The following is a 20,900-nucleotide window of genomic DNA, read 5'->3' on the forward strand; positions in this document are numbered from 1 at the left end:
CTTTTCTTTCTTTTGCCTCACTGTGTTAAGCTCAGTTCTCGTTTACTTACTGGGTTGTTCCTCCTCTTGTGCCCTCCAGACAGTTGTGCTGTACAAATAAACAGCACATTACAAAAAAAAAAAAAAAAAAAAAGAGTTTGGCTTCCAGGAAACCTTTCTGATCCTGTAGCTGTTTTGTCAGAGGTGCAGGTGTGCTGCTCCTGGGAGCTGGAGCCATTTGTGCCGCCCTCCGTTTCTGTTCTGCCTTTGAAGTGAATCCTCCAAAGTGCCCTTCCAGGAGTTAATCTCTGCCTCCCTTTTTGTGGGGCGGGTAGACGTAAAAACCAGTTTACGGAGGGAGTAGCTGAGAGCACTGGGAACTGGGAGGGCATTAAAGGAGTTAGATGGGGAGGTGGCTCTTTCAAGACACTGAATATATTGTTCGGTCTGGAGCGATTTGCCGAAGGACAAAGTGTGTGCCAGTAGCAGAGTCAGAAATAGCATCCAGGAGAGCTGCCTTTAAACATTTTTATTTTTTTTTTCTCTAGGACTTACTATTCCCTCTGTACACACATGTAAACAAAGCTCTGGCTTTGCTGAACACCTGCCTGGGAACACCATGGCAGAGACCTTCACAGAAAAACATTATTTTATTTGAAATATAAATTCACTGATTAATTTTTTTTTATATTTATTTTTTTTATTTTTTTTTTAAATCCTGTAACATCTCTGAATATGAGATGTTAACGTTTATTCTTAGGGTGATCACAGGCGTTAGTTTCTAGACATGAATTTCCTAAGTTGCCTCTGATCCTCCTTTCCCCACGATTCAGAGGCCAGTGACACCAGTAGGATTTAGGATAGCTGAACGACGCAGCCCTAATGTACGTTGCTGATTTTCGGATTGAGGTGAAGTTTGAAAGTTTCCCTTAGTCTCGGGAAAGGTAAAGTTTTCATTATAAATCTGCTTTCCATCTGTAAAGCAAGAAGCCAGATAATTGGCATCTGGTGGGATAATTTGCTGTGAAAATGAACACAGTAATTTAGGGCAGGCGTAGCTATTCCCTAAAATCTGTGAAATATTTGAGCTGAGTCTCTCCAGTGTGAGCAAAGTTGTGGTTTTTTGTTGTGTTTTTTTTTTTAGGAGGTGCTGATACAGAGCACATTTTCTGTGGTTAATTTGATGTACATGAAATAAACTGCAGATATATTGATAAATTATGTAGTAAAACTGTAGCAATGTGTTCAGTGTTCATTTTTTCCAGATCACTTGAGTTCTAATTTTTTTTATCGTTTTTCATTCCAGATTACCATCATGAGATATATAAGATCTCTGACTACAGCAATGATGTTAATGGGGAGACCAAAGAAACACAACCAGTTTTTTTAGGTATGTGCTTGTGTTGATTAATTTCCGAGCAACATAGCGTGGCCATTTGCAATTAGGGAGGAAAAAAATCTCTGTGCAAGCACAGGAAGCGCCTGCCATTGTTTAATATGACGTTCTTTTCAAGACCCTTTTATTCTACGAATTGCCAATATATCCTTTATTAACACTGCTAAAAGTTGTAATTTCAGACATAAATGTTTATTAGTGTCTACACACAGTGCTAATTATCACTCACTCAGAGAGCCAGATGCTGACTCTGCAGTTTTGCAGCTCTGTGCTCACCCCATTTACATTGCATATTCGCTGGCATGCTTCACTGGCAATAGTTTGTGTAATTGGGGTATTACATCTTTGACATCTGGATAACAGAAATTCAATTTCCAGGAAGCTGCTATTTGTTTGGTTTTGCTTCTGCCTTGGGTGGGATAGAGGATTAATGTGCTGTCTTAATGTAATGTCCTTTCACCTCTGTAGCTCGCCTGCTAATCCTGCCATGGCAAAATTAAATTAAATCAACAGTTAAAAATGTGTAAAGAAAACAGAGAAGTAATATAGAGTCTGCAACATGATATATACTCCAGCATGATAGGACTGGTTATCAGTGAACCTTTGTCTTTCCTGTCTGTGTGCTTTTTGTCCCGTGTAACTCCTGGGCTGCAGGGTGCTGCTTCCTTTCCTGCTTCCAGCCCGCTCCTGTCCCATCTAGAGTCTCACCTGGCTGCTGCCCCTCTTGGCCAAAATTCAGTGAGCAAAATTCAGAGGAGTAAGGGCCAGATTTTTGAGCTCCAATAACAACTGCTGCTGTATAAAGCGAGCTCTTGGACACCTTGCTCAGGCCTCGGAGAAAGCGGGTGCTTTTGCAGTGGGAAGTTTGGAGGCGTCAGCTGGTGCTTAATTGCACCAGGAGCTTAAAAATGTCTGTAGGGTGGTTGAAGGTTTGTGTAGATTGTGCGTGTTGCCTCCTGGAGCCAGGGAGAAGCATCGGTCCCGAGTGTGTGAAGCCGCACCTGAAATTAATCTGCACGCAAAATGCCTTTGTCTCCTTAATTCATGGTGCCACATCCTCTTCTAGAGGTCAGCAGCAAATGGGAGAGATCAGGAGGGCGTCTTGGGCAGTGTGGAATCTTCTGATGGTTGGAATATTTACACGGGGGTGAGAGCTGCGTTAAATTCCCTTCTCAGCTTCTCACCATTAGGATTTTGAGCAACTGTGTCTTCCTTACACCCATTTCGGGGGAGAAGGGAAGGTGGCTTCTGGGCTTTGTGTTTGGATTTCATGTTCTGTAAGCTCTTCTGGTAAACCTGATGGAGTGAGCTCCACCAGAGGTTTACTTTGAGTGCTTTCTCATCCAACCCTAAAGCATGATGAAGCTTTGGCAGGAGTTAGGCATCTATTTGCTTAAGCCAGGATGCTTCTAAGAATGCGCAGGAGTGTGCGCTTTGGCATCTGTGCCGTGGGTCAGACCAGTTGATTTTGATTTTGGTTTGGCTGTGTTGTCTTTGGGTTTGGTTTTGGGGTGGGTTTTTTTTGACTATGCCCAGCTTTTCTTTGTGATTGAATGTGTTCTGGCATTTAAGTGCCTAAAAGTTCACTAATTTCAAGAGCCTGTCAGAATTTAACCTTTAACAATGTGAGTCCTATCAAGGATCTTCCTTACCAGGTACTGAAGCACAGAGTTGCAGTCCTGGGAGCCCACCTTCAGTTACTATGAAAAGAAAAAAGATGCTATTTCCTGACGATGTCCCGAGTGTCCAACTTTCAGATGTCCTCAAAGCGTTCTGGTTTTGACAAGACTGAATGACATATGACAGTGCAAGATTTGTAGACCGGGCTTTTTTTTTTTTTTTTCTTGGGAATTGGGTTGAATTCAGTAAGTTACTCAGAGCTCACATAACCTTCTCCACTTTATCTTCAGTAGGGGTTTTTTGGTGTCTGCTTTTATCCAGATGCCTAGTGACAAAGGCACTGGCCCGAGATGTAGGAAAAGCAGCGTCAGGGACTGAACTCAGCTGGGAGCACTTCAAATCTGGGCTCCCACCTATTGGCAGGGATCTGGGATGAGTGGTGTTTGGCATTCCAGCTTTCCTTGAAAAAAAATCACATTGAATGGAGTAGTATTTCCATTGTGCTTCAGGGATGGTGGGATAACAACGCTTTCCCCAGCTTAGGGTCCTGTCCACTAATAAGGAGCTTCAGGGTATAATCGCTGCTTCAGTTGGTTTCATTATTTTATGCCAAAATTCATCCCAGAAGGATGTTCACTCCAACTTGTTGGGTTAGAGTCAAGTTGTTCTCCAGTTTAGGTGTTTCAACTGATCCATGGGATCAGCTGTTGAAACCTCAATGTGATGCAGCCTTTAGGATGTGAATGGATGCTAAGATACATCATTGAAACCATTACCTTTAGAAAAGGGGAAATGTTAATGCTGTTGTATGAACGAGTGAAGCTTTATCTGGAGTACAATGTGTGTATGTGTTGGTTGCCCAGTCCAGAATGATGAACTCAAAACTGAAGTTCAGTTGAGAATATCATTGAAACCATTACCTTTAGAAAAGGAGAAATGTTAAGTAGAAAAGGGGAAATGTTAGTGCCATTGTATGAACAAGTGAAGCTTTATCTGGAGTACGATGTGTGTGCGTGTTGGTTGCCCAGTCCAGAACGATGAACTCAAAACTGAAGTTCAGTTGAGAAGAGGGGAGCTTCTAGGGTAAATGAGTAAATTGGAAGAATCTAGGTTGTGTAACGTCTAGATACACTAAAGATCAAGCATCAGGAAACACCTGTTGAACCTAGATGGTCTCTTTTGCACTGGGCACAGATGGGCAAAACATGGTTTTGTGTAAATGTGGGCTGAAAATTGGAGGAAGCTTCAGTGCAATTAGAGGAACATGGTACTGGACATGACCTCTGATGGTCGTGATGGTGTGAAGCCCAGTTGCTTATGTGATGCAGTGGTGGAGTTTGCAAAATTCAGGAGGGGGCAAACATGACTACTGAATTTTGCAGGTGGGGACTGGCATCTGTTTTGTTTTGAAGAAGAAGGCTTAGTTACCTGATACCGGGAGAGACTGCTTGACCTGAAAAGGAGGAGGCAGCCCCGAAGTGCTTAAACCTTGAATAAGGACAAGATTTAAGACAGATGTGGCTTCAGCTTTTACCAGTTATCAGCATAAACCTTCTGTCACAGGGCTGCTAGCCCAGACTTGGAAATACAAGCCCGTGAGGGAATTGTACAGCCGTATCTTGTGGACAACACTGATTAAACCTAGCTTGTCTATAAAAAAAAAAATCTTTTGCATACATCACATAGGTTTTTTTCAGTCTTAATATTTTATTATCATCACACACAAAAAAAGCGGAGATATAATATACCTCCAGACTGAGTGTTTTTACAATGCCTTTCAACTTGAAATTCAGGCTCTATGTTTGAAAGGTTAATGTAGAAAACTAATTATATTATCCTGGTAACCAAATGTGTGATGAGACATTTGTCTGTGTAATTAACAGTGAAGAACTTTTATAGTTTCATAAAATTGAATGCTACGCACAGTGTGCTTGGAGCATTTGTTTTGAAGAGATGTCCAAAACAGAGATGTTTATGACTGATATAAAGTGGAACTGAAACGTACTGTAATGCAGGTGTCTGTGCATTTTACAGCATTTCGCATTGTTGAAATGGAAGGCAGCAGATTAATAACTTCGCTATGTCATGGTAAAAATAAATAATGTGTTCTTGGAGCAAGGGAGCGATGCATAAGTTACTCACTAATTTCAAGAATTTATTCTGTCCCAGAAATAATATCCTTTGCCATTTATTCACGGAGGAAAACTTGACTTAACCCAAGTCGGTGAAGTTACTTGTTGCTTTTAATAGAATTATATCGATTGTTGCAACAGTGGCTTCTGTGCTTAAGACTGCATAAAAGCTTATTTTATATATCTTTGTTCTGCAATGATCTAACTTCATAAAGCATTTCCCTTTGGGGCCCAGGCATGATTTTGACCTGGGGTATTTCCAAGAACTGGGGGGAAGTTGTTGCATTATCTGTTGTTATTTTTTAAATTGTATGACTCTGTTAAGCACAAGTGAGTGCAAGTATGTATATATTTCCCGAATGATTTTATTGTTGCACTGTGGCAATGAAAGCCTGTAACTTGTGCTTCTGTATCTGCTGCCCTTGGGTGTTTAGGAACTGTTTCACCCAGCTCTTCAAAAGAGTTATTTTCAGGTGGTGGTCCAACTTCCAGAGAAATAACCCCAATGGTATGAAATAATCCTCAGTGGTCCCAGGGTCTGATCCTGGGTTTGATTCTGTAAATTGCTTTGCTTATATTAGTGTTGGTGATGCTTGTTCATTTTCTGTGTCGATCCACCCGTGCCCTTCCATGCTTGGTTTGGGAGTAGGGGGTCTGATCTGAGGTAATCCTGTTTTCCTGCAGATACAATCTTAGCGCTTTGTGGTGCCATGAAGAAAGCTAAGTGCTTTTAAAAGGCATTTTGAAGCGCTGCTAAGATGCCTCAACTAAGACAGCTTAAACGTCCCTTAGGGGTAGTCAAAGTGCCCAGCTCATAACTCATGTTGCTTGTGTGACCCTCTGGTGCTGTTCGTGACCGCTGCCCTCCCTGCTGACGTGGGTTTTTAGGTTTTTAATTTGCAAAGCGTGTTGTTGCCGGTGTTACTTGTTCACTCCAGGTCCCCCTACGCCAGCAAAGACTGGGGATCACTTATTTGAGAAATGTGTGCTCACCCCATCAATTCAGCTACACAGATGCCCAATTCAGATCATCCACAGAGCAGCCACAACAACTTTCCATGTGATTTAGGAAACCTTTGATCCGATGAGCGATCATGCACATGGCTCCTCTATTTTCCCCATGCTGACCTTCACAATTTTCTATTTCGGGACGACTTGCGGTGCAAGATGACAGTGGCAAAAACGTCTTGAGTTTTGAAAGTGTTTGATGTGGGTATAGTTTTTGCTGAGGAGGGATGCTTCACTCCTTTCTAGGATAAATGTCCTTTAAGGAGAGCATTAAGAGAGCGACTGAGAGGCTGAGGGATTTGGGTCTTTTTAGTCTAAAGAAGAGAAGACTAAGGGGGGATCTGATCAATGCTTATAAATGCTTAAAAGGTGGGTGTCAGGAGGATGGGGCTGGTCTTTTTTCAGTGGTGCCCAGGGATAGGACAAGAGGAAATGGGCACAAACTGGAATATTAGAAGTTCCATTTCAACATGAGGAGGAACTTCTTTCCTGTGAGGATGGCAGAGCCCTGGAACAGGCTGCCCAGAGAGGTGGTGGAGTCTCCTTCTCTGGAGACATTCAAAACCCACCTGGACGTGTTCCTGTGCAACCTGCTCTAGGGGGACCTGCTCTGGCAGGGGGGTTGGACTGGATAATCTCCAGGGGTCCCTTCCAACCCCATATCATTCTGTGATTGTGTGAGATGGTTGAGTACCACGTAACACTCAGTAAGGTGTTTTGGTGAGCTCAGCCTGGCTGTGCACTGGGGATGTAGAATCCTAGAATTGTCGAGGTTGGACGGGACCTTTCAGATGATCGAGTCCAAACGTCAACCTAACAGTAACAAAAACCATCACTAAACCATATCCCTCAGCACTACGTCTACCCCTGTTTTAAATATCTCCAGGGAAGGCAATGCCAGCATTTCCCTGGGCAGCCTGTTCCAGTGCTTGATAACCCTTTGAGTGTAATTTTTTTTTTTCCTAATATCTAATCTAAACCTCCCCTGGCGCAACGTGTGCCTTGCCTGCATGTACCTCCCCGTTCCTTGGGCTGCGCTGAATTAGCCCTTACAAAAATCTTCCAGCAGCTGACTTTTGCTGGCCCTCCTCCAGGAAGGGCAGCATCCGAGCGGTGTCTAATAAACTGGTGTTTAATATATTTATTTATACATCCCGTTGCAATTATTTTTTTTATATTTTTTTTTAATTGAGCTTTCAAGCCGTTATGCATCGACTGCCGCTTTTTCTCACCTCCGAGACCTGGTTTCCTCACAAACCAGGTTGATGTTGTGGCTGGTTGTTGCTGCCATCCCTGGCCTCCCGACAGCTTCTGAACCCGTCCACCAATTTCAGCCCAGCTTGACACAAAGGTGGAAATCTGTGAGATAGAAAGCACCATCAGCAGGCAGCCTGATGGAGAAAAAGCCCTATTTGTAGAGCCCAGAATGGAGAAGTTTCTGCAGGAGTTTCGTCTGCCACAACACAACATAAAATTAGGCACCAATTAATAGAAAATCAAACTGTATTTTAAAAAGTCAGCTACTCGTGAATATTTCCCAAAACATAGGAGAAGTATAAATGTTAAAGAAATTAATTGCAAAATATTGGGCCAAGAGATCATTATTGTTATTTGTTTATATGAATCAAAGGAAGAAAACACCAAAAACAGAAGACTGTCCAGCCTTAACTCTGTTCACTCATTTATACACTTTAAAACACATACATTAATTACAGATGTGGCTAGCACTTCTCTAATACTGGAATAAAATTAATATTCTAATATATGGGTATGACTGCGTATCATTTTATCATTCTTTATAGCACCATGATAATATTTGACAAATTATTTGGGAAAGTGTAATAACTTGTTTGTAGGCAGTGTGCTATAGTTCTATTAAGTTTAATAAGCATAATAAAAGATGGTCCAGCATCTAGGGGTAAAGAATTAATGAATTATCGATACTATTTTGTTAACGAGTTGTTTGTAGGTCTGTTGCTTCAGACGGGTGCACACTTCAATTATGCTACTTCATCCAGAGATGGTTCTGGTTTACATTTGTGCATTTGTAATTTTTTTTACAATTTTCGGAGCGGGAAGTTTTTATTCTGTGCACACTTTCAGTAAGGAAAGACGTTGAATTGAATTTTGAGGAAATTACTTTTTATGAACATTCCATGTAGTATTTATGAAAGGGCTTTGTTTTGCCTTCTTTTGGTTTTATAAGATTATAGTCAGACCATGAGGAAAAAGTACATTGTATAGAAGGGGCCATCATAAAAAACAACTCTAATAGTAATTTTAAAAAATTGCTAATACATTTTGTTACGACTATTACCATCTTTATGTATAAGTTCCTAAACAGGGTTGTAATTTGCCATGCTTACCTATTTTGAGTAGCTAATTTTGTAAGTATTTCAGTGTTTTGCAAGTAAATTCCTTGGTCTCAGACAAAACCAAAGGGATTATGTGGGGAATCTGAATGGCAAAACCTGCAGCCTCCCTGTCGGAGGCAGCCCCATCTCCTCGGGAGCGGTGGGGACCCCTGCTACGTGTACAGGGAGAGGCTGGAATGTGCATCACTCGTCTCACGCTTCAACATCTGTCTCGGGAGGCTTTTCACAGATAGGTAATGCAGATTTTTATGTAATAAACTGGTGTTTTTTCAGTGCTTGATTATCCCATTCAGCATTTAAGAAGGAAAGCTGGCTCTTCCATTGGACTTAGTGGCTTGAGCTATTTGGTTTTCTCTCTGTGCCCCATCTTCACTTTTTCTTTTTTTTCATTTTTAAATTACACGGTTGTTATCTGTGAAAATCATCAGGGGTGGAATAGCTGATAACAGAATGCTATCATTGAGCTCTAGAGGTAATAGCCAAATGAGATAACCAGGGAGCAAGAAGTTAAATCTGTTATTGTTCCTGCTCCTGCCTGCAGGTTCAGGGGGTGCAACCTCAGCTACTCTGCTCTGTCGGGAGGGATGCCTCTGTCACTGGCCAGCTACAAATTAAAAGCTGTAAAAAGTCATAGCTGGGAGGAGGAGGGGATGTAAACTCCCACTGAAGCCTTAAGCCTATAGCCTGTGTTTTTAATGACCTTCCTTACGAAACAGGTTGCCCAGAGAAGCTGTGGCTGCCCCATCCCTGGAGGGGTTCAAGACCAGGCTGGATGGGGCTTTGAGCAACCTGGTCTGGTGGGAGGTGTCCCTGCCCATGCCAGGGGGGTTGGAACTGGATGAGCTTTAAGGTCCCTTCCAACTCTAACCATTCTATGGTTCCATAAAAAAACTCCAAAACAAACCAAAACCAAACACAACAAAACCCAGGGAAATTAAAAAAACCAACCAACCAAACAAACAAAACAAGGACAAAAACCCCAAACAAACAGAAAAACCCAAACCAAAACCCAACAAACAAGTTCACAAGGGGGGAATCTCCCTGTTCTTAAGTAGGGAGCTACCTAAACAGAAAGACGTGCTTGGGTAGGATGCAAGTTCAAGGTTTGTTGTAACATAAATGTAGGGGTTTTTTGTTTGGAATTAGGTGTGCTCATGTCCCTGTATAGGAAGGCTTTTATATGAAGGAACAAGGGGCCAGAATCAAGGCTGAATAAGCTCAATTGACATTAATATTTTATGTAATTGGGTAAGGGAAATTTAATCTTTCCAACAACCTGTCACCTGACCAGCCGCGTAGCACACAGTCACTACACCAAGGGGAGGAGGTGGCTGGGAAGCTTCTTTTGATATTCAGCTACATTTTGCCATTGAACACAAATCCAGATTGCCAACATAAAACTCTGAGAGCTAAATGGTGCAATGTTTAAGGGGTTACTTCACGCTCGGGTGTTCTGGGAGCATTTGGAGCTTGGATATGGGCAGATATGGCCACATATGGGGGAAAGGCAGTCTTTGGTGCATGGGTCTGAGTATCTCAATAATTGGAGCCCCGTGGTACTCCACGGCCTCTCAAGGTTGGGAACTGCAAACAGCCAACCCCTGGTTGGGCTGGGGCCAAAAAGCGTCATTTTAAAGGAATTGGCGCTGTGATTTGTTAATTAAATCACACCCACGCACCGAAATCCGCGGGCCAACCAACAAAACAAATAACGACGCGGAACTTCCCCTGCGCAGGGCTTTTCTCGCCGCTTTAGCTGGAGTGGAAAGGGTGCTAGAGCATAGTGTGTCTGTACGGGGTTGACAAATATTTTTCTAAGTTTGGACTAGGAGGGTTTCTTGCAAACCGCCCACTCTCCTCGCTGGGTCGGGGTGGGCAGGAGCCAGCTGGCCCCAGTCCAGGGAACCGGTGTGCCGGGTCAAGCAGGAGATGCTCTGATTCAGCGGAGCTGGTGGTACAGCTCGGCTCCCTTCATTATCCTCGCCACCAATACAAACAAGGGGGTGAGGTGGACGAGAAGCTGGACATGAGCAGGCAGTGTGCAGCTGCAGCCCAGAAGGCCAATCGCATGCTGGGCTGCATCAAAAGAAGCGTTGCCAGCAGGTCCAGAGAGGTGATTCTGCCACTTTACTCTGCTCTGGTGAGACCTCACCTGGAGTATTGTGTGCAGGTCTGGAGCCCTCAATACAAGAAGGACATGGACCTGATGGAGAGGGTCCAGAGGAGGGCCACAAGGATGATCAAGGGGATGGAGCACCTCTGCTACAAGGACAGGCTGAAGGAACTGGGGTTGTTCAGCCTGGAGAAGAGGAGGCTCCGGGGAGACCTAATAGCAGCCTTCCAGTACCTGAAGGGAGCCTACAGGAAGGCTGGGGAGAACCTGTTTAGAAAGGCCTGTAGTGACAGGACGAGGGGAAATGGCTTCAAGCTGGAGGGGAACAGATTTAGATTGGAGATTAGAAGGGGGTTCTTTACTGTGAGGGTAGTGGAGCACTGGAACAGGTTGCCCAGGGAGGTGGTTGAGGCCCCATCCCTGGAGATATTCAAGGAGAGGCTCGACGAGGCCCTGGGCAACCTGGTCTAGTTGGGGGTGTCCCTGCTGACTGCGGGGAGGTCGGACTAGATGACCCTTGGAGGTCCCTTCCGGCCTGGGAAATTCTATGATTCTATGATTCTTACTTACCTCCTATGGCAAAAAAACTCCCTCTTTGGGTACTGGGTACGCTGGGCTGGCAGCGGGTTGGTTCCAGCCACGTTGAGCTTGGACCATGCTGGGGAAGGGGATTGCTGCTCTCGTAGCTGTCTGGTTTAGCCAGCTCCCTAAGAGTAAGTTTGGGCAGCTGAATAGTGCTGTTGAGTTGATAGAGCTGCTCACGTGCTTGGCATCAGCTTTCCAAGGTCTTGTTGAACCAGAGATGATGGGTGTTGCATCTTTGGAGAGGGACCCTTTATGAGGGACTGTAGTAATAGGACGTAGGGGTAATGGTTTTAAACTGAAAGAGGAGAGATTTAGATTAGATATTAGGAGGAAATTCTTGACTGTGAGGGTGGTGAGACACTGGAACAGGTTGCCCAAAGAAGTTGTGGATGCCCCATCCCTGGAGGTGTTCAAGACCAGGCTGGATGGGGCTTTGAGCAACCTGGTCTGGTGGGAGGTGTCCCTGCCCATGGCAGGGGGGTTGGAACTCGATGGTCTTTAAGGTCCCTTCCAACCCAAACCATTCTGTGATCTTGGGTTTTGGTGCGTGATTTTTTCTCTTCTGAAGTTTCCTTTGCACTGTCGCTTTGCCAAAAATGGGTTTATTTTGGGAAGTGCAAGTGTAAATTGAGGCTACCAAGTATTACTGTATTAAGAAGACTATAAAGGAAGGTTGATTCATCAATTTCTTGATCTTCTTTACTCCATTTGCTTAGGATGTTTGATTTTTCTATTACCAGTAAAAAAAACCCAGGAGCTTCTTATTTCAGAAGGGGCTATGAACACTCCCTTATTACTAGTGAAATGTAATGTATGCTTTAACGAGCAAAATAGCTACTATCTGCCCAAAACACATATATTCATTGTGCAATCAGTACTTTCATACGTAAAATTAATCCTTAAATGGTGCCAGGAGTATTAAAGTGTGTAATTGTTATTATTTAAATGCCTTGAATTTATTTGGAACAGTCACATTTTTCTTGTATATATTTTCATTTTGTTTTCATAATCTACACTTTTGAGACACCCAGCAGTTACGCTATATACGGTTATACACGTCTTAGCTGCTTTTTAATTTATTCCTGTATAATCCAGCATTATTAAATTCTGTGGACTAAGGAACTGATCTTGTTCATTAAAATCAATAGATGCAGTGTTGCATAGATGTGTGTGTGGTGTGGTGCTTTTTGTGTTATTTCTTTGTAAGATCCATCCTTCAGCGTGTAGCCAACTGATGGATAAAGGGTCTGATCCTTTAGGCTTTACTCGGGGAAATATCCACTGATGTCAATGCCTGAATAGGATCAGTCTCTTAAAAGGAAAAGTTTATTTGAAATTGCTCTAGCTATTATTATTTCCTTCTGGAGAAAAATAATCTTACTCATCCAAGCTTTAGAAATAGCATCAAGAAAGCCAAGTTCAGCAGGTCTTTCAACCATGAGATGTCAGCCATTGCTGTTTCAAAGCGTAGCCCGGTAGATACCAACAACCGCTCAACCATCTCTTTTCTTTCTCATCTTTATTTATTTATTTTTGTGCTCCCAACTCTTATTGGCATCTAAAATCACTAATCTCTACCCATTACCGTTTTTGCTAATTTACAGTGATAACTGTGGCTCTGTTTTCATTAGGAGATGAAAGCCGGGAAATTAAAAAACAAATTACAGGGATGAGAAGATTACTGAATGACAGCACTGGAAGAATCTATCAACGAGTTGGCAAAGAAGGAGAAAAACTGAAGGAGGAGCCCCAAGATTTAGACTTAGCTTGGGCCCAGCGCCTGAACCCCCCTGCGGAGTCCCAGGCGAGCCTTCATCCTTCACAGAGTGGCACGTGGAATGAATTATCACCCCAAGCGAGCCATTTTCCAGGGCAATATGGAACTCGGTCCAAAACGTTCCAAAATCAAACGCGAACCGTGGCATCCAATGGTATGATCTGCACTAGATACTGAGAACAGTACTACTTTTTTTTTTTTTTTTTTCCTCTCTCCTCGTAATGTACTAAATTTCTGCCTTTGTTGTGATGATTTATTGTGCTGCTGCACTGAAATCAGTTATAGTTCAGCGTCTACAAAATGAGCACATAGTTATCACTTTGAAAAGGTGCGAAAGTGGGCACAGTGCATTCTGCTACCATCTGTCTTAGCTTTTAAAATGGATTCCTGGTGATAGGACAGAATTACTCAATGCTGTTACAGGCTTAATTTCTATACAGTACTTATTAAAACAGCTTTTGCCATTGTTATTAAATTCATCGCTAATTAAATGTCAATTTTTTTTTTTTTTTTTCTCCTCTCTCCTCGTAATGTACTAAATTTCTGCCTTTGTTGTGATGATTTATTGTGCTGCTGCACTGAAATCAGTTATAGTTCAGCGTCTACAAAATGAGCACATAGTTATCACTTTGAAAAGGTGCGAAAGTGGGCACAGTGCATTCTGCTACCATCTGTCTTAGCTTTTAAAATGGATTCCTGGTGATAGGACAGAATTACTCAATGCTGTTACAGGCTTAATTTCTATACAGTACTTATTAAAACAGCTTTTGCCATTGTTATTAAATTCATCGCTAATTAAATGTCAACCTCTACCACTCCTCTTTGCAATGAGTAATGTAGCACTGTTGTGACACCACTTGCGGAGCAGGATTCTTCTGACTTTCATAAGAGGATGGCATCAGCCTTATAACTGGCCACTGAACTTCAGGTACAAATTTTCCATCACAGCCTTAAGCTTTTATTCTGATGGTACCATCAGAGGAAAGAGCTGATGGAGTCTTACCTCTGAACAGCGTGTAGTAGAGAGTGGTCCATCTTGTGCTGGCAGAGGATTCTGCCCTGAAGTAGATGACAATGTGCCCTAAATATGCTTTTCTCTTGTTAAGTCCCAGAAAATGAAGGGTTTACTGTCAGATTCCTGAAGGTCTTCCTTAACGATCTAAATGCAGTTGAGAAAGTTTTTCTCCTGATGTTCAACCCTAAACTTAGAGGGGATTTTATTTTAAAGGAGTACCTCAGTTGTAAATGCTGGGAAATAAAAAATAGTGAGATTTCATCTGAGAAGATTATCTATGTCCAATTTCCAGTTGATTCCGAAGGTTTTCATGCTTCCCAATAAGGGCATCTGCTGTGTGTCCTTCTCTAAAGGCTTACAAGTTCTCATTGCTTGTAACACATTAAGAAGAAGCCAACTATTATTATTCTTAGTAGTGTTACTTTGCTAAAAATTATACAGCCCTGAGTTTCACCAGATTGACTGTTTCTCTGCAGAGGCAATGATTGACACAGATGTACCGGGTGACCTGGAGAAAGGTGTTGCAGTAGGTCACGCTAGTTTTATTTCTTTTATGATACAAAACAGTAGTCGTGAGGCTTTTTTGAAAGATGCAGGTTCAGAGGAGAGGGGAAAACACGTCATGGGAGTTAGCATCCAAGTCTAAATCCATGCTCTCAAAATCCCACCGTAACAACCTTTTAAATGTAGCAGGACCCGAAATTCCTCGCACGTCTCCCTCTTTGCCCTGAGAGTCCCTGGGCACCAGCGGGGACAGTTCTCTGCATGCAAAGGAGTGCCCAAGCCTGCACAGATTAGGTGCCTAGGTTCCTGGATCCAGAAAGTAGGTGGAGCAGCACCTCTGTGCCCTCGGGGGCCTGATTCAGCATGTGAGCTAAAACGTGTTGACAGGATTTGGCCCCGCGTGCGAGAAAATGTCAGCGTTTTAATTTCTCCTACAAGGAGGGAAGGTTTGGCTGATTTATGATCTCCTACAGGTTAGAACAGTGTGTGAGACAGTAGAAGGGTTGGGTTGAGCGACCTCTGGGCCGGTCAGGAGGAACGTCCAAGCTCCCAGCTCCTGTGCACCAGGAGGCACCTTCCGCCCCTCCCTCGGCAGCTCTCCTACTGCAGAAAGGAATGCGGTCTTTTGGGTTATTACATAAAGATGGGTGTGGGCCCTCTCCTCTGGCCACCTTTGAAAAGATGACATGTGTAGCTCTTTGAGAGCAAGATTTCAGGTGTTGTGGTCCTGCCGGACAGTTTTGCTGCTTTGGCTCCAAAGCCCGGTTTCTAGGAAAGGAAAACTTTTGATGCGTTTCTGGGCTGTGAGCAAGCTCTGAAACTGCTCCTCACCCAGCACACAGCTCTTCTGGGTGGCTGTTCTAACATGCCCAGTTGTCCCCATCCCTTGCATTGGGAGCCTGAGTATCTAACTCGGTATTTTAGATGTTATTCGGAGGATGGACAAAGTCCTTAAAAGCTGGGTGTAGAAATGCAATCAAATGTCAAAGGAGATATTACTCCTTGGTACCTACTATGGCGTTTAAACTGTTTGGGCAGGATGTAAGCTTCTTACCCGAGGCTGTCAAGCCTAGGTCATCACTGAGGACATGTCCAGGCGTCTAGAGCAGGTGGTCTGAGTCCAGAAGCTGTTTCTGTTGGATAGATAGCATATAGGAAGCCAAGATATATGTTGTAGGCTGTGTGAATTACTCAAATTTGAATGTAATAGGCATCTAAGTCAATCTTTTTAGCATAGTTATCGACTTGCATGGTAGAGGTGGGTCAAGGAGAGGCTGGAGAGGTGCTGGTGTAGAAAGTCGTCATGAAAAAGGTATTGGCAGAGACAGAGAGAAGAGGAAATTCAGCAGCGGTGCAGCAGCTGAACTGCTTTTTGGTTATGTCAAGATCATTTTCAATGGGTTGCAATTGCAGGCTTTTCACGTGTAGACCGGTGGTAGCAGTGTTACACTTGGTGAGTTCACTCCCAGCAGATCCAGCTGCAAGAACCACTGTCCTGGGCTTACACGCCGCTCGCATGGGGGAAGCAACTAATGTATTTGTGTCGTCTCCTCTCAATCATGGGAGCTGGTATCAAATTTGCCTGCTGGCTAGCTTCCAAAAGAGAGGGAGATGGCTCTTTAAAGACTCCTTCATAAAAATAAAAAGTCTGCTCTCCTTTTAAAATTAAAAATTGATTTATAACAAGTTGAAAAGGGTTGCTTTTGTCCTCTAAAAATGATAAAGATAGTGCTTGGAACAATGACTGAAAACACTCTACAAGATGTTTCTTACAACGGAGTAACTGATCAGAAGAGGGAGGATAGAAAGAAAATAAAAAACCCTCATGAATATGAATGAAGTCAGTAGAACCCTGCTTTGATTTGAAATATTGGTGGTCTCTTTTCCCATTTCCAGTACCTATGGTAGATTTACATGGGTAATTTCTATCAATGCTAATGGGGATTATAATGTAAATCCCCCATGCCTCAATGGGAAAACAGACCCTTTGGTTTTCCATCAGGAGCCTGCGTGCTTTCGTTAGGAATGTGTTATATTGCAACAGGAAAGATGTACAGGTATTTACTGATACAATTTGCCCAAGTTTCCACATGCAATTCACCACGATGTAGAGTCTTTGTTAAGAAGGAAACAAAAGCCACCAGCCCTGTCTCGCTGTCGTCTTTCAGATGTTATTTCCAGAAGCCCACTAGAATATTGGATTCTGATCAAGAGAAAGGACAGCCTTTATCCCAAGGAGCTTATTAGTCTAAAACAACTGAGAAAGCACAGGAGGAAAGATGTTCTTACTATGTATTTTTCTTCTATTAATAAAAGTCTCCTGATTTCCCGGGACTCCATTTCTGGGGTACCTGCTTGTCTCACTGAAAGATGTGGAGTTACGCTGATGCTATTAAATTATAAGTAGTCTTGAACCTCATCTACTTAAAAGTCTACCTTTTGCAAGTAGGTAAAGGGTATTGGTGGAGCCAAGTTGAGGGATTCTGAGTAATCTCCCACAAAGCTAAAGATAATATTATTTTTTTCCCCTCTGTACCTGTAACAATGGGCTAAATGCTTTATGGACCATTGAAAAGATAAAATCCCATCCATGCCCCAAGGAAATTTCAGTCTGAATAGACAGTGTACAAAGGAAGGGTGAGATCAAGGTAGGCAGAGTCCTGCTGAGTCAGTAACCTGCTTTTTTGTTTAAATTTGAGACTCTCAGCCTGCTTTTCAGATGGCTTTTAAGAAGTTGATGTGGTTACAGGTGAAGAAGCTGGTGGAACTATGGCATTCGTGTTTGTTAGATTTACAGAGATTTTTAGCTTACTCCATTTATCCTGATGCAGTATTACCAGTTTCTGGCCATGGATGATATTTTAAAATACCAAAATTTGTAATTGCAGTAGTGTGGACAGTCTAAATATCTGAGGAAGGGAGGAGAGTGACATCCAGATGATGTCAGCAATCTTGAAGTGGCGCATCAGTTTAGCTTCACAAGTCACTCACTTCTGGGAGGATGACCACCAGTTTACTCAAGCCTCATAGATGTTGCTTCAGAGCTGGAGGGCTGAATGGAAGGAGGTAGAGAAGAAGTACCTGGGAAGGGAGTTTTGAGGATGGAGGGACACATTGGAAGAACTAGGAAAGGGTGGGATTTTCAGCCATTTCCAATGAGGGTTGAAGTCAGGGGATCTGTGTGGGTTCTGACATCAGGGGAGCTCTGATGAGAGAACGCAAACCAAACTTGCAAAAGTATTAATTTGGTTTGGTTTCAGAGGAAAGCCAAAGTAATAGTGAAAAATGGGAGGATTTATGAGCAGAGATTAAATGAGTTGCTTATGTTCACTTTAGGTAGGTAATGATTAAAGGGCACCTGATAACTGTCAGGCTGTGGAAGAAAAAGGGAAATACACTCTCTGAAGTCCACCACGTGTCACCAAGCGAGATGATTTTTGTTAGATCCATTTGTACCTGTCTTCACAAAATGATCATCCCTCCTTTTGCATGCTTTGATGAGCAGTAAAATAGCCATCAATTTAAATGACTGTAAGCACATTTTGAAATGAAGGGGGGTGCATCCTCTCTGGCCTCAGTTTCAAGCAGATACTGCTAGGTGTTCTGTGGAATTTTTGAAATTTTTATTTGCAGTGTTACAGCTAGGGATACAGCTATTTTAAACTAAAGCACAGGTTACAACTGTTCAGGTAAAGCTTTAAAATCCTGAACTGTTACAGCCTGCACTAATTCCAGACCTACAGCGCAAAACTTCTAGAAAGCAAGGCTGTAATAAAAGCACTACAAGGGGCTGGAACTAAATGTTAATCTAGTTAAACACTGGTCAGAATTACTAGAAAAGAAGAATCTGTTAAACTATTGTATTAATTTTCAAAGGGAAACTATGAAAAGCCCATCTCATAGGTCAGAGTGCTGGAAAACACACCATAGAGGGCAATGCCACCCTAGCAAGCAGAAGAGCAGATTTGAAGGCTTTCCTTGCTGGCGATTCTTTTCTATCCTGTTTTTTGGGGTTTTATTCTCCAGATAAGGGATTTTATTTTCCTTCTCAATTCTTTACATGGTAAAGAATGGCATGTAACATTCAAGCAGTTGAAAAATTCTGAGACCCTCATTTAATGTGCAGTATAAACCCTTATTACGCAGACTGTCTTCATTCTTTGTAAGGCTGTTCCGGGAGATGGGCTTTTTTTTCTGTGTGTGTATGTGTGTGTGATAAAGTGAGTATGTTTATAATGAGGTTTGGTGCTATTGTTATTCAAGATGAACTAGCCTGACAATAGAGAGCCCTGCTGCGAAGAGTGCATTGTATTCACGCTCCGAGCAGTCTTCTCCAGCCCATGTAACGTTGCATCCCCTACTGTATATAATTGCACGTGCTAGTAGTTGGATAAAACCTAGTGGCTCCTTCCTCTTAAAAGAGATCGTGTTGAAAATTACTTGTTTTCTTGCTTTGGATCTAATTTCATGATCGGGTATATCAATAATAGTTTCAGTATTCGTATGTTGAATTATATGAGTATATCAATAGTAGGAATATCAATAATAGCCTGCTGGTAATTGTTGTTTGGGCTTTTTTTTTTGTGTGGGTTACATCGTCTCTCCCCGTTTCATTCCTCTCAGGAGAAATCCCAATGGTGAACTCCTCAATTGGACCAAACTGCTGTACGTGTAACTGCCAGTCGACCCTGCAGGCTATTCTTCAAGAGCTCAAGACCATGCGAAAGCTCATGCAGATTCAAGCAGGTATTGTGACCGGTCCCATGGATGTGTATGCATGACAGGCATCTCCTTGAAGATGTCCCAGCTCATTGCAGGGGGGTGTACTAGATGATCTTGCAGGTCTGGAGCCCTCAGTATAGGAAAGATATGGACCTGATGGAGCGGGTCCAGAGGAGGGCCACTAAAATGATCAGGGGGTTGGAGCACCTCTGCTATGAGGACAGGCTGAGGGAGCTGGGGTTGTTCAGCCTGGAGAAGAGGAGGCTCCGGGGAGACCTAATAGCAGCCTTCCAGTACCTGAAGGGAGCCTACAGGAAGGCTGGGGAGAGCCTGTTTACAAAGGCCTGTAGTGACAGGACGAGGGGCAATGGCTTTAAGCTGGAGGGGAACAGATTTAGATTGGAGGTTAAGAGAAAGTTCTTTACTGTGAGGGTGGTGGAGCACTGGAACAGGTTGCCCAGGGAGGTGGTTGAGGCCCCATCCCCGGAGATATTCAAGGTGAGGCTCGATGAGGCCCTGGGCAACCTGGTCTAGTTGGGGGTGTCCCTGCTGACTGCGGGGAGGTCGGACTAGATGACCTTTGGAGGTCCCTTCCGGCCTAGACAATTCTATGATTCTATGATCTTTAGGGTCTCTTCAAACCCAAACTATTCAATGATTCCACATTCTTGTTAGAAGGAATGGTCTAGTAAGACAGAAATCTATGTGGATACTCAGGAAAACCTGACTGTTTCCTTCTCTCTTAAACATATCATTCAACGTCAAATTTTCACAGGCTTTTTGGATGTGCAATTTTTACTTCTCAGATCCTTACCTGTAACATGGGATGTTACCTTGTAGGAATCTTTTCAGGCTAACTTAAAAAAAAAAAATCTAACGTGATTAGATACTCTGTTAATAACTGAGTGGGTAGCTCCATATGCCATAACCACCTCCAGTTTGTTGCCACGGTGTATTCATTCAGAGGTGCAAAATGCTACTTAACCTGTTACCAGCTTACCAGTTCACTAATCTCAGTGGTTAAAAAAAGTAATAATAAGGCCACTTAAAGTTACTATATAAACACTTCATTCAAAGATCTTTCAAATTACAGCTCCGTGGTAGCCTCAGCTGAGCTAGCCACCGCGTGTTGTGGCCTCCACCCTTCTTTAGGCTGGTTTACCAGTTCTTTTTTACTGGCTAAACCAGTAATAATCTGTTCATTGGGGAAAACTATCTGGGCTAGTTTTCTGCTAGGTTGGGAGCTGCTCAGAGCCAGAAGAGCACTAGAGCCAGCAAGATAACGAGACAGTGGCAGCAGGGAGTTAGGTAGGTCATGGTAGGCTGCCGGGAAGCCACAGCCTCCGTGCTTCATAAAAATTAGCGTTAATACTAACGAGGAGTTGGAGACGTTGGAGATTTTGTCGGTTGAGTTACCCATCCATCATGAGTGATGGGGAGCAGAGCCATGGAGATTTTTTTTTTTCTCTTAGAGCGGCTGTATAAGACCTCTGTAAGAAAAGGGAGTGTTGAGTAATTAACTGAAATATGGGTGGAGTGAAACGCTGACGAAACTCCTTGTCTCCACGGCTTATAACGCTTGAGTGAGCAACGGGAAGGATCAGACGGGTTTTGTAATATCAGTTGATACACATAAAAATGCTTTTCCAAAAGTCATCGATGTACAAAGAAGCC

At 43.0% G+C, this 20,900-nt stretch overlaps 1 protein-coding gene across 1 annotated transcript in view; it reads left to right on the forward strand.

The window, feature by feature from the left end:
• The first annotated feature begins 861 nt into the window (after positions 1-861).
• Positions 862-20,900, forward strand: part of BEND7 (BEN domain containing 7) — a 48,677-nt gene continuing 28,638 nt past the window's right edge. Inside the window, exons 1-4 of the mRNA XM_014949063.1 lie at positions 862-901; positions 1,286-1,369; positions 12,840-13,139; positions 19,128-19,250. Of these exons, the coding sequence (XP_014804549.1) occupies positions 862-901; positions 1,286-1,369; positions 12,840-13,139; positions 19,128-19,250 (547 nt within the window). The remainder of the gene's footprint in view (positions 902-1,285; positions 1,370-12,839; positions 13,140-19,127; positions 19,251-20,900) is intronic.

The sequence above is a fragment of the Calidris pugnax genome, unplaced genomic scaffold (assembly GCF_001431845.1).
Source record: "Calidris pugnax isolate Ruff unplaced genomic scaffold, ASM143184v1 scaffold125, whole genome shotgun sequence".
Taxonomy (NCBI): Eukaryota; Metazoa; Chordata; class Aves; order Charadriiformes; family Scolopacidae; genus Calidris; species Calidris pugnax.